Source organism: Lynx canadensis, chromosome C1, assembly GCF_007474595.2.
Source record: "Lynx canadensis isolate LIC74 chromosome C1, mLynCan4.pri.v2, whole genome shotgun sequence".
NCBI classification, from domain to species: Eukaryota; Metazoa; Chordata; class Mammalia; order Carnivora; family Felidae; genus Lynx; species Lynx canadensis.
This window is the reverse complement of record NC_044310.1, coordinates 102,961,682-102,974,674: the sequence shown is the minus strand read 5'-3', so window position 1 is coordinate 102,974,674 and position 12,993 is coordinate 102,961,682. Positions and strand designations below refer to the sequence as shown.

The 12,993-nt window shown below is 41.8% G+C and overlaps 1 protein-coding gene across 3 annotated transcripts in view; it reads right to left on the bottom strand.

Moving 5' to 3' along the window:
- The window catches only part of CHD1L (chromodomain helicase DNA binding protein 1 like), a 59,852-nt gene extending 47,870 nt beyond the window's left edge, over nucleotides 1-11,982 (bottom strand). For 2 of the 3 annotated variants that reach the window (XM_030325179.2, XM_030325180.2), the window contains exon 1: nucleotides 11,779-11,982. In XM_030325179.2, the coding sequence (XP_030181039.1) occupies nucleotides 11,779-11,911 (133 nt within the window). In that variant the 5' untranslated portion in view covers nucleotides 11,912-11,982. Of the gene's footprint in view, nucleotides 1-11,448; nucleotides 11,627-11,778 lie in introns of those variants that run through there. The other variant, XM_030325181.1, reaches the window with a different exon arrangement.
- Nucleotides 11,983-12,993: the final 1,011 nt, after the last annotated feature.

The window sequence follows — 12,993 nt, the reverse complement described above, 5'->3', positions numbered from 1 at the left end:
GTAGAATATTAAAAAAAAATGAACAAGCTATTTTTATTAAGCACTTCCTAAATACCAGGAAGAGCAGTGAACACTTTACATAAACGGTCTCATTTAATATCTACCACAATGTCATGCACTAGGTATTATCCCCATTTGTAGGCAAATTCAGATAACTGGGGTTCCAGTTCAAGATGGCAATGTGGGGGTGGTGATGAAGGGATGGGCAAAATGGGTGAAGGGGAGTGGGAGATACAGGCTTCCAGCTGTAGACAACATAGGAATACAGTCAATGATATTTTAATAGCATTAAGTGGTAACAGACAGTAGCTACATTTGCGGTGAGCATAGCATAACATATAGATGCTGAATTGCTATGTCGTACACCTGAAACTAACGTAACATTGCATGTCAACTATACTCAAATTAAAAATAAACAAAATTAGAGACAAGATAAAATAAAATAGGATAAAATAAAATAAAATAAAAGTTTTAAAAATACAGCAACGTAGGAAGATCCTGAACTCACTTCCTCCCATGGATACACCAAATCTACAGCCATATATGGAACCATTTCCTCTGAAAAAAACTTAAAAACTGGCAGTGACCTCTCCACCTTGGGCAAGAGAGGGAAACCACACTGCAGAGGGCAGGAAAAACTGAGACACAATCTCACCATAAACCCCACTCCAAGACAGGACCCACAATCGGGAGAGGGCCAAGGGGTGCCCACAGTGGGCACCCAACTCTCAATACCAGCACCTGAGAGACAAGCACCCAAAACATGTAGCTTTGAAAACCAATGGGGCTGGCATCCACAAAAATCCATAGGGTTGTAGGAAACTGAGGAACAACTCTAAAAGGACCCACACACAGACTCACCTACACAGAAGCAACCCTCTGAAAAGTGTGGACTTTATGTGAAAAAGACTCCCTTCCAAACTGTAAAGCACTGGTGTGGGGGCTGGGGCCTGCTGGGCACTCTCCAGGGGTGGAAGCCGGTGGCGCCATCTTCTTGCGCTCTCTCTGCCTTGCTATGCCATCTCTTTTTCTCTTTTCATTTCCCTTTTTCCTTTTCTCCTCCCACCCCCCCCCTTTTTTCTTTCTTCAGTGGGTGCCATCTTCACACTATCCCTCTGTGTGCTCCAGAACACCAGTATCTCCCAGATGGGAGCTTCTACAAACACTTGATGCCCTAGTTTTTAACCTCTGGTGCCCTGGTTTCTATAAATGCTACCCAGGGGATGCTCCTTGATTGCTGCCTCTGGAGGTGAGGAGGGCTTGTGTTGCTGGGTCCCATGGGACAGTAGCAATTGGGAAATTCTGTTCTTGGCAGACTACCACACCCAGGGCACTGAACAGATAGCAGACAAAACACACCCCCAGTCTTTCTGAGAAAGAGGCCTATTTGCTTGTCCGTGAGCTTTGGCCTGAATGGCAAACTTCTGGTTTGGTACACGTACAGGGGCCTACGGAGGTACTCTCCGGGAATGGAAGATGGTGGACGCCATCTTTGCACTTTCCCTCAGCCTCATTCCAATTCACCAGTATCTTCCAGAAAGGAGATTACACCCTTCCCTGGTGAGCCCTGAGTTTTGCAGCTGCTGCCAGGGCACACCTCTACACTGCCTAGCTCTGGTGACCAGCAGGGCTTATAGTCATGGCTTTACAGGACGTTAACAAATGAAGAAAGAGTTCTTAAACAGCTACCACCCCCAGGGCACAGCAAGAGCCAAGAGACCCAAGAGCTCAATCTTTCTATAAATGAGGCTTATTAGCTTCTAATTAAACACACACCTAAGAGCTAATTATAAGCCTTTCCTGAGACCTTGGAGGGAGGGCACCATCTTCACACTGTCCCTCTGCCACACTCCAGAGTGCCAGAATCTCTGCAGGGGAGCTCTTCCATGTCTGGTGCCTGCTTGTTACATCTGGTTTTTGTGATTGATACCCGTGCCCTGGTTTTTGTGATTGATACCCGTGACTGCCTGGCTCTGGTGGCTAGGGGGGCCTGCGTTCCGGGGTCCCACAGGTCTGTAACAACCAGAGAGATGGTTCTCGGCATGCTGCCACCCCCAGTGAACCAAACAGACTCCAGACTGAAACACCTGTCCGGGAACGTCAGCCTTCAGGCAGGCTTCAGCTTTCTCACGATCTAGAGGCTACGGAGATGTTCTACAGAGGACGTTCCGGGAACGTCAGCCTTAAGGCAGGCTTCAGCTTTCTCACGATCTAGAGGCTACGGAGGTGTTCTCAGGGAACGTAGGCCAGAGGGTGCCAGCTTTGCACTCTCACTCTGCCTTCTTGCCACAGCTTGCCAGTGTCTCCCAGAAAGGTGCTTATACACTTGTCTGGAACCCCAATTTTGTCACTGCTGACCAACTTTTTAAGGGGTCACCTTACAATTGCCTGGCTTTAGAGGCAGTGGGGCTTTTGCTTGCAGTCCCATGGGACTGTATATATATATATTTGCATTCTTTAAAAGCTGTAAGGGTCTGGCTTCTGATCAGCCTGAATCTAAATGCTAAGATCCTCACCTTTGGGAAACGGACTGGTCTCAGCACACCCTCCACTAATGGGAACTATTAAAAATAAAACAGGCTGCTTGGGTAATCACAAAGATCTAAGAGATAACCAAGAGCTTAACAGGGTTGAAAGTCAGTTTTATTACCTACTTTATCACCTACACAAAACCAACCCTTCAAGACTGGGAGAGGTGTTTGTTTCATCATACACATAGAAACCAACACACAGAGGGGTGCCTGGGTGGCTCAGGGGGTTAAGCATCCAATCGGCTCAGGTCATGATCTCATGGTTCGTGAATTCGAGCACCACATCAGGCTCTGTGCTGACAGCTCTGAGCCTGGGGCCTGCTTTGGATTCTGTGTCTCCCTCTCTAAGCCCCTCTCCCGCTTGTGTGGGTACACTTGCGTGCTCTCGCGCTCTCTCTCTCTCTAAAAAGTAAATAAACAACAAAAAAAGAAACCAATACAGAGTGAGAGTCAAAAGCACAATGAGGATGAATATGTTCCAAACAAAAAACAGATAAACCTTGGGGAAAAATTTCAAGGAAATCGAGTTAAGTAATTTACCTGACAAAGAGTTCAAAGTAACCATCATAAAGGCACTCATCAAATTCAGGAGAAGAGTGGATGAACTACATGAGAACTTCAACAAAGAAACAGAAAATATGAGTTCCAAACAGAACTCAGAGAGCTGAAGAACACAATAACCGAAAGAAAAAAAACCACAGAAAACAAAACAAACCCAACAACAGAGTTCAACGGCAGACTAGATGAAGCAAAGAAAAGATCTGTGAACCTAAAGACAGAATAGAGGAACTGACCCAAACAGAATAGCACAAAAATTTTTTTAAAAATGAAGATAGCTTAAAGGGACCTCTGGGACAACATGAAACACACTAACATTCACATGATAGAAGTCCCCGAAGGAGAAGAGAAAAGGAGGGAGAAAACTCATTTGAAGGGATAATGGCTGGAAACTTCCCTAACCTAGGGAAGGAAAAAAACAAACAAACATCCAAAACAAACTTCCAATATGGAAGTCCAAATTGTTCCAAATAAGATGAATCCAAAGAGACCCACAACAAATACATTATAATTAAAATGTCAAGAGCTAAGACAAAAAGAAAATATTAAAGACAGCAAGAGAAAAAAATTTGATATGTATGCAGGAACTCTCATAAGACAATCAGCAGATTTATCAGTAGAAACTTTGCAGGCCAGAAGGGAGTAGCACAATATATTCAAAGTGCTGAAAGAAAAAAAATTTCCAAACAAGAGTACTCTACCCAGCAAGGTTATCATTCAGAATTGCAGAAAAACAGAATTTTCCAGGCAACCAAAGCCAAAGGAGTTCATCACCTCTAAACCAGCCTTACAAGAAATGTTAAAGGGCCTTCTTTGGGTTGAAAAGAAAGGCACTAATTAGTAACAAGAAAACATATAAAAGTATAAATCTCACTGGTAAAGGTAAATATATGCTAAAGGGAGAGGATTAATCACTTATAACAATAGTAGGAAGGTTAAAAGACAAAAATAGTAAAAATAAATGTAACTACAATAATTAAGTTACCCAAAAGATAAAAAGTTGTAAAATGTGACATGAAAAGCATAAAACACACTGGTGCAGGAAGAGTAAATATGTAGAGTTTTACAATGAGTTCAAAATTAAGTTGTTATCAGCTTAAAACACAGTTATAAATATATATTGTTATATGTAAGCCTCATGGTAACCACAAAACAAAAACCTGTAATAGATACACAACAGATAATAAAAAAGGAACCCAAGCATACTGCTATAGAAAGTCATCAAACCACAAAGGAAGAACAAGAGAGAGGAGGGAACAAAGGAACTACAAAACCACCAGAAGACAATGAACAAAACTGAGATAAGCACATACCTATCAATAATTAATAAACGTTTTTTAACGTTTATTTTTGAGACAGAGTGCACATGTGCACACATAGAGGAGAGGCAGAGAGACAGGGAGACAGAGGAGCCAAAGCAGGCTCCCCATTGTCAGCACAGAGCCTGATATGGGGCTCAGACCCACAAACCGTGAGATCATGACCTGAGCCAAAGTCGGGACACTTAACCAACTGAGCCACCCTGGCACCCCAATAATCACTTTAGATGTTAAAAGACTAAATTCTCCAGTCAAAAGACAGAGTGGCTAAATGGATTAAAAAAACAAGACCAATCTATATTCTGCCTACAAGAGACTCACATCAGACCAAAGGATATAAACAAACTGAAAGTAAAGGGATGGAAAAAGATATTCCATGCAAATGGAAATCAAAAGAAATTGAGGGCAGCTATACTTATATCAGACAAAATAAACTTTGAAACAAAATCTGTAATAATAGACAGAGAAGGGTATTACCTAATGATAAAGGGGTCAATCCAACAAGAGGATAGGCCATTTGTAAAAATTTATGTACCCATAATAGGAATACCTACATATATAAAGTAAATATTAACAGGCCTAAAAGGAGAATGTAATAGTAGTTAGAAATACAATAACAGTAAAAGACAGTAATACAGTATCAGTAAGAGATTCTAATAACCCTATTTACATTAATGGTTAGGTCATCCAGACAAAAAATCAAAAAATTAGTAAGCTTTAAATGACACATTATATCAGATGGACTTAACAGATGTATATAGAACATTCCATCCAAAAGCAACAGAATGCACAGTCTTCTCAAGTGCACATGGAACATTCTCCATTATAAATCATATGTTAGGCCACAATACAAGTCTCAAATTAAGATTGAAGTCATATCATCTTTTCTTTTTTTTAAAGTGGATTTTTTTTTTTTAACGTTTATTTTTGAGACAGAGAGAGACAGAGCATGAATGGGGGAGGGTCAGAGAGAGAGGGAGACACAGAATCCGAAACAGGCTTCAGGCTCTGAGCTGTCAGCACAGAGCCCGACGCGGGGCTCGAACTCACGGACTGTGAGATCATGACCTGAGCTGAAGTCGGACGCTTAACCAACTGAGCCACCCAGGCGCCCCATATCATCTTTTCTGATGACAATGGTATGAAACTAGAAATCAATTACAAGAAGAAAATTGGAAAATTCACAAATGTGATTAAACAACATGCTACTGAATAACGAGTCAATGAAAAAAAATCAAAAGCAAAGTGAAAAAACACCTTTAGACAGATGAAAATGTAAAAATACAACATATAAAAACTTATGAGATTCAGCAAGAGTGGTTCTAAGAGGGAAGTTCATAGAGATAAATGTCTAATTCAAGAAACAAGAAAAATCTCACATAACCTAACGTCTCACCTCAAGGAACAAGAAAAACAGGAACAAATGAAGCTCAAGTTAGTAGAAGGAAGGAAGTAACAAAGATCAGAGCAGAAATAAATGAAATACAGACTAAAAAGACAATAGAAACAGATCAATGAAACTAAGAGCTGGTTCTCTGAAGAGATAAACAATATTGGCAACCCTTAAGCTAGACACACCAAGGATAAAAAGGAATTCAAATAAATACAATCAGAAATGAAAAGAGGAGACATTACAACTGATTCCCCAGAAACACAAATGAGCATAAGAGACTACTGTCAACAATTATACACCAATAAACTGGACAAACTAAAAGAAATCAATATTTTTAGAAATGACCCTCCAAGAATGAATCATGAAGAAACAGAAAATCTGAATAGACGAGTAAGCAATTACTAGTGAGGAGATTGAATCAGTAATCAAAAACTTGTCCCTCCCAAAAAAAAGTCCAGGACCAAATGGCTTCACTGGTAAATTTTACTAAACTTTCAAAGAAGAATTAATACCAATTCTTTTCAAAGTCTCCAAAAAAAAAAGAAAAGGGGGTAACACTCTCAAACTGTTTTTACCAGTTCAATATTACCCTGATACCAAAACCAGACAAGCACACAAGAAAATTATAGGTCAACGTCCCTGAAGAGCATAGCTGCAAAAACCTCAACAAAGTATTAGAAAACTGAATTCAACAATGTATTAAAAGGATCATACACCATGATCAAGTGGGATTTATTCCTGGGATAAAAGGATAAACACCCACAAATTAATCAATTTGATACACCACATTAAGAAAATGAAGGATAGGGGCGCCTGGGTGGCTCAGTCAGTTGAGCGTCTGACTTTGGTTCAAGTCATGATCTCAAGGCTCGTGAGTTCGAGCCCCGCCTCAGGCTCTGTGCTGACAGCTCAGAGCCTGGAGCCTGCTTCAGATTCTGTCTCCCTCTCTCTCTCTCTGCCCCTCCCCTGCTCATGATTGCTCTCTCTCTCTCTCTCTCTCTCTCTCTCAAAATAAACATTTTAAAAAATGAAGGATAAAAAATAAATAAACGTTAAAAAAAATGAAGGATAAATGAAGGATCATCTCCTAGAGGCAGAAAAACATTTGGCAAAAACCAACACCCAATTATGATAAAAACTCTACACAAAGTGGGTATAGAGGGAATATACCTCAACATAAGAAAGGCCATATATGACAAGCCCACAGCAAACATATTCAATGGTGAAAAGCTAAAAGCTTTTCCTCTAAGATCAGGAACAAGACAAAGACAAAGTGACTCTTGTCACTTTTATTCAACACAGTATTGGAAGCCCTAGCCACAATAATTAGGCAAGAAAAAAAAGGCATCCAAATCAGAAAGGAAGAAGTAGAAGTGTCACTATTTGCAGATAACATATTATAGACAGAAAACCCTAAAGATGCCCCCAAAAAACTATTAAAATAAATTAATTCAGTACAGTTGTAGGATACAAAATCAACACACAGAAATCTGTTGCATTTCTATACACTTATAACAAACTATCGGAGAAATTAAAAAAACAATTCTATTTTATCCGCTCCCAGCCTGTACTTTTGGGATTTTTAATGGAAGCTTCATCATGCATGCATCATCAATCATTAACTTCATTTTCAGCCGTTTTCCCTTCCCAAGAGAATGGGGGATGGAGCTGGCAATTCCAAGCTTCTAATTATGGCTTGGCCTTTCTTGTGACCAGTCCCCACCCAAGAGCCATCCAGAAACCTATACAGAGTCACTTCATTAGAAAAAAAGATAATCCGGGGGCGCCTGGGTGGCGCAGTCGGTTAAGCGTCCGACTTCAGCCAGGTCACGATCTCGCGGTCCGTGAGTTCGAGCCCCGCATCAGGCTCTGGGCTGATGGCTCAGAGCCTGGAGCCTGTTTCCGATTCTGTGTCTCCCTCTCTCTCTGCCCCTCCCCCGTTCATGCTCTGTCTCTCTCTGTCCCAAAAATAAAGAAACGTTGAAAAAAAAAAAAAAAAAAAAAAAAAAAAGAAAAAAAGATAATCCTATCACCCAAGAGTTTCAGGAGCCCTCTTCTGGGAATCAGGGGGCAGAGACAAAAATGTATTTTCCATTATCTCACAAGACCATTACTCTAACTGTCAGCTCCAGGACCCTACCCACCTCAGCCACAATCTATCCTAAAGTTAGGACGAGGCTCCAAGAGAAATGTTGAAAACCCAAATCCCTCCCAGGCCGTGGCTTCTCTCCTATCCCCTTTCCAAATCTCTCCACAGTCATCATGCACAATAGGACTACAAAGTCTGAGAAATGTAGTCTTTTGCTTTATAGCCTCCAGGACGTGGTAAGGCAGGCTTCGGATTGAAGAAATGCCCATCAGCTATATCCATCACAGAGTTGTTTGAATTCTCTTCCCACCTCTCAGGAGGCATACCTTGTTTTATTGTGCTTCACTTTACTGCCCTTCACAGATGCTATAGTTGGTTTGTTTATTTTTTATAAATTAAAGGTCTGTGGCAACCCTGAGTCAAGCAAGTCTATAAGCACCATTGTTCCAACAGGATTTGCTCACTTTGTGTCTCTGTGTCACATTTTGGTAATTTGACAATATTTCAAACTTTCTCGTTATTATTGTATTGGTTATGGTGAGGTGATCAGTGATTACAACTTACTTGAAAGCTCAGATGATGGTTAGCATTTTTCAGCAATAAAGTATTTTTTAATTAAGGTATGTACATTTGGGGATTTTTTTTTTTTTACATGTCATTACACACTTAATAGACTACAGTGTAGTATAAACATAACACGTATATGCACTAGGAAACAAAAAAATTCACTTGACTGGTTTATTGCAATATTCACTTTATTGCAGTGGTCTGGAACCAAATGAACCTGCAATATCTCTCAGGTGTGTCTGTAGTGGAAAAGCAGGGGGGAAAAAAGCAAGAATAGGTCTGCATATTCCAAAAACAAAGTTGTCCTAACATTCATGATCCAATGTATTTCGGGTTTCCAAAATTCACTGAAATGTATGGGATACATCTGTCACACTATTCAGGGTTAGAAGATAAACTAAAAATGTCTCACTGGGAAGAATGCTGCTGAACAAAATATTTGTTTCATCAGTTTTCAAAAAGTGGGTGATTAATTCTGTATTTTAAGGAAAAAAAAAAAGATAGTCAAGTTCCTTCCTAATAAATTTCTGGGGAAATAAAAATTTAAATATAAAGAAATCACAACTGTACTAGAATAAAAATATTAAGCCAACAACGATAAATTAATAGTAGTAAAGCCCCGTCTAAGCAGAACACTAAAGACAAAAATCATTTAGAAAAAGGCCGAAAGATTTGACTACAAAGAATTTTTAAACTTCACCAATGAAACACACACACATACACTTCAAAATCAAAAGACAAATAACAAGCTAGAAAACATATTTCCAATACATATGGCAAATATTTAATATTAATGCAAGAAAGATCCAACAAAGCAAAAGACAAACAGTTAAAAAATGGGCAAGGAGCATAAACAGACAAGGAACAAAAAGAAGACAAATATCCAAGTATCCATCAATATTAGGAAAGAAACATTAAATAACAAAACACCATTTTTAACTTCTCAAATCAGAAAATATCAGTGTTGGTAAAAATGTGGGAAAATGAGCAATAATTTTGCATACTCTTTGGCCTAGAAATGCTGCCTCAGAAGAATTAAAAATATTGGAGCATAATAAATACTTGGTTACAAAGACATTTATTAGTATTTATAACAGCAAAAAAAGTAAGAACCTAAATACCTACATATTATCTGGCTAAACTATGGCACATCTATCCATTCATTGGAAGATCTGTACCCACTAAATATGATATTGAAGAAAATGACTAAAAACACTAAATGATAATAAAAAAGTTGTTTCCAAAAAACATGCACACGAAACCCCATTTTTGCTCCTCTCCCTTGCTCCACACCCTGCCTCAGAAAAGGAGAAAAAATACGTACACACACAGATCAAGGGACTGGCAGGAAAATCGGTAACATATCAACAGTAATGAGACTATGGCAATTAATTTTTTTTTCTTTATGCAAAGAATATTACTCTAAATGTTTTATAGAGAATATGTACTACTTCTGTAATCAGAAGAAAAAATCACTAAGGATTTTTAACCAACTCACAAAAAACCATTTCGTAGAATAAAAATTCTAGTAAATAGAAATAGGAGTTTTAAGGGGCGCCTGGATGGCTCAGCGGGTTAGGTGTCCAACTCTTGATCTCGGCTCAGGTGACGATCTCACGGTATCTCACGGGATCTCACGGATGGTGGGATCAAGCCCCTGTGGTGACAGCGGCACAGCCTGCTTGGGATTCTCTGCCCAGCCCTCGTTCATGTCTGTGCTTTCTCTCAAGATAAATCAACTTTAAACACACACACATACACACTTTAAAAAAAAAGAAAATGGGAATTTCAAGTTAAAATATTTAATGATTATTCTTGTGACTATACCTGTTTTCTATCATTTTCTTCCCCTCCACTACCAATTTATCCATTGCCACCACTAAGTTTCCACCTATTTCCTTCCTCATTCACCAACTCATCTAAGCAAAGGTGCAACCACTTATCTTCTCGTTTTTACTAAAATAGTACACATCCATGTAGACATTTCTTCAGTATCAATGTGCATACTTAATCTAGCTTTCTCCCACAAATGTTATCAAAGCATCCTACCTTAAAAAAACATGTAAATTTCAGTCAGAATACCCATGTTAACACCAGTCCATAAATTCCTACTTAGGTTGGATACATACTCCTTATAGACACAGAGATACACATTCTTAAAGACTCAGGAAAGGAGGGGTCTTTTCTCTTTCCTGTCTGTATCCTACCCATTCATCTTCTATCCACCTCTCTTCTAAGCTGCACGTTGAACTGCCATGTTCTGTTTCACTCGGAGAACGAACAAAACCTCACACTTCCTTGGCATTTAGTACATAATAAGAGTTCAATAAATACTCTTTTGTACTTTTGGAAGCACTCACAGTCCCCAGTGTAGAAACTCTAGAAGGGGAGGGCCGTTGTATTTGTTCTGCTCATCTCTGTACCTAACACTTCACAGTATGTGGCTCTCAGCAGTACTCAATAAATGATTGAACGACTACACCACTGTTACTATTAGTCCAAGTTTCTATAATACAGTTAAAAAGCAGGCACTGTGTTCCCCATTTTCTAATTTTTAAAAATGAGGACTGGAGAGGTTAGGTGTTGAGTCAAGCGTAGCCAGGCTGGAAAATTAGGGACTGGGTCTTTCCATCCACAGGAGATGGCGCCACCCTCGCTGTCTGTAGACAAGTTTCGAGCTTCAAAGATTCTAGGGAAGGATTAGTATCAATAAAATACAATTATTGAGGTAAAGAGCTAAACTTTGTTGAGCTGCATATTTTAAAACAGAGCATTGGGGGAGAACTGGCCAACGGAGAATTATCAAAGAACTGCAGGGACACTGTAAACGAAAAAGAAAGCTGTAGCAAGGAAACCAATTCTGGTAGTTTTACAGGAGCAACTAATGAAATTCATCAGGACAGGCCTCCAAACCCACCAGAACAGAAACTTTAAACCCACATGCTTGGTGCGCCAGGACGGCCTCGGCTTCTTCAGAAAGAAAGGTCTTACCTTCGGGGCAGGGGTCTCACCGAGTTCCTCCTCCCCGGGGCCAGTGCCTCAGGGCGGCGGGCAGGCCTCACTTCCCTGCACGGAATCCCATTCATCGCGAGCCCTCCCGCCGACCCTCGGCTGCGCAGGCGGGGGCAATGGCCGCCTGGCCCCAGGCCGGGTTCCTCTGTGCCCAGCCCACTTCAGGCGGGAAGGGAAGCAGGTAAAGAACCCACAGGACCGCCCACCCGCGGAGCCGCAGGTCCACTCGGGCGCGGAGTCCCCGGCCCGGCAGAGGCGAGTCCCAACGAGCTGGCAAGCCCCGGAGGGAGTCGGCCCGGCGCCACTGACCTGTCAGGCCCCACTGCCTTAGGTCCTGCTCCTGCACCCGAGCCCGCGCCGCCTCAGCTCGGCTCCGGGTCTGAAGGGCCAGTAGGAACCCGGGCATATGGCCACTGCACGTCCCCGCTGCTGCACGCTCCATCCCGCCCAAGAGGGTCCGCCCCGCGCCCGGCGCCCCGCGCCCGCACGCTCAATCCAGCCCAGAGAGGCTCCGCCCTACGGCGCGCGCGCATCCTTCCCGACGCTCACCACCCCACCCCGGCGGGCAGCGGCCGCCAGAGGGCGCGTCCTGCGCTGAGTTGTGGCCAGAGCAGTGCTCGGAGTTAACCTTCAGGCTCAGTTCTGCCTGTTCCGGTTGTGCTCTGCCTGCTCTTGACTGGTGGGAAGCTCAGACAGTGCTCACCATTTTTTTTTTTTTTTTTTTGAGACAGAGAGAGACAGAGCATGAACGGGGGAGGGGCAGAGAGAGAGGGAGACACAGCATCGGAAACAGGCTCCAGGCTCTGAGCCGTCAGCAGAGAGCCCGACGCGGGGCTCGAACTCACGGACCGCGAGATCGTGACCTGAGCTGAAGTCGGACGCTTAACCAACTGAGCCACCCAGGCGCCCCTCACCATTCTTTTATTATCAACATTGACTCTGCGCCAGGTACATGCATAACTGCTGGGCTCTGGGATTACAGAATTCAATACTACATGGTCCTCGCCCTCCAGCGACTCACAGCAAGAATGTAAAGGATAATGTGCTCATTTCAGTTTGCACCAGGGATAAATTAGTTTGAGCCCTGAAATCCTTTTAATCTTCCATGTTGGCTGTCGATCAAAGTTAGGAAACTCTGTAGGAAATTAAAATCATGAAAATTGTCATTACCATTACCATTTCTCAAGTGAATTATGGGAAGCAAATTGAAGCAACGTGTAAGATTAGGGGTCACCATGACAACATCAGCTTTGAGTGGATTTGTGATGTCGTAATTTATAATTAAAAGTGTACCCCCTACAGGCGCCTGGGTGGCTCAGTCGGTTGAGCTTCCGACTTCGGCTCAGGTCATGATCTCACAGTTCATGAGTTCGAACCCCTCTTCGGGCTCTGTGCTGACAGCTCGGAGCCTGGAGCCTCCTTCGGATTCTGTGTCTCCCTCTCTCTCTGACCCTAACCCACTAGCATTCTGTCTCTGTCTCTCTCAAAAATAAATAAACATTAAAAAAATAAAACTAAGTCTTC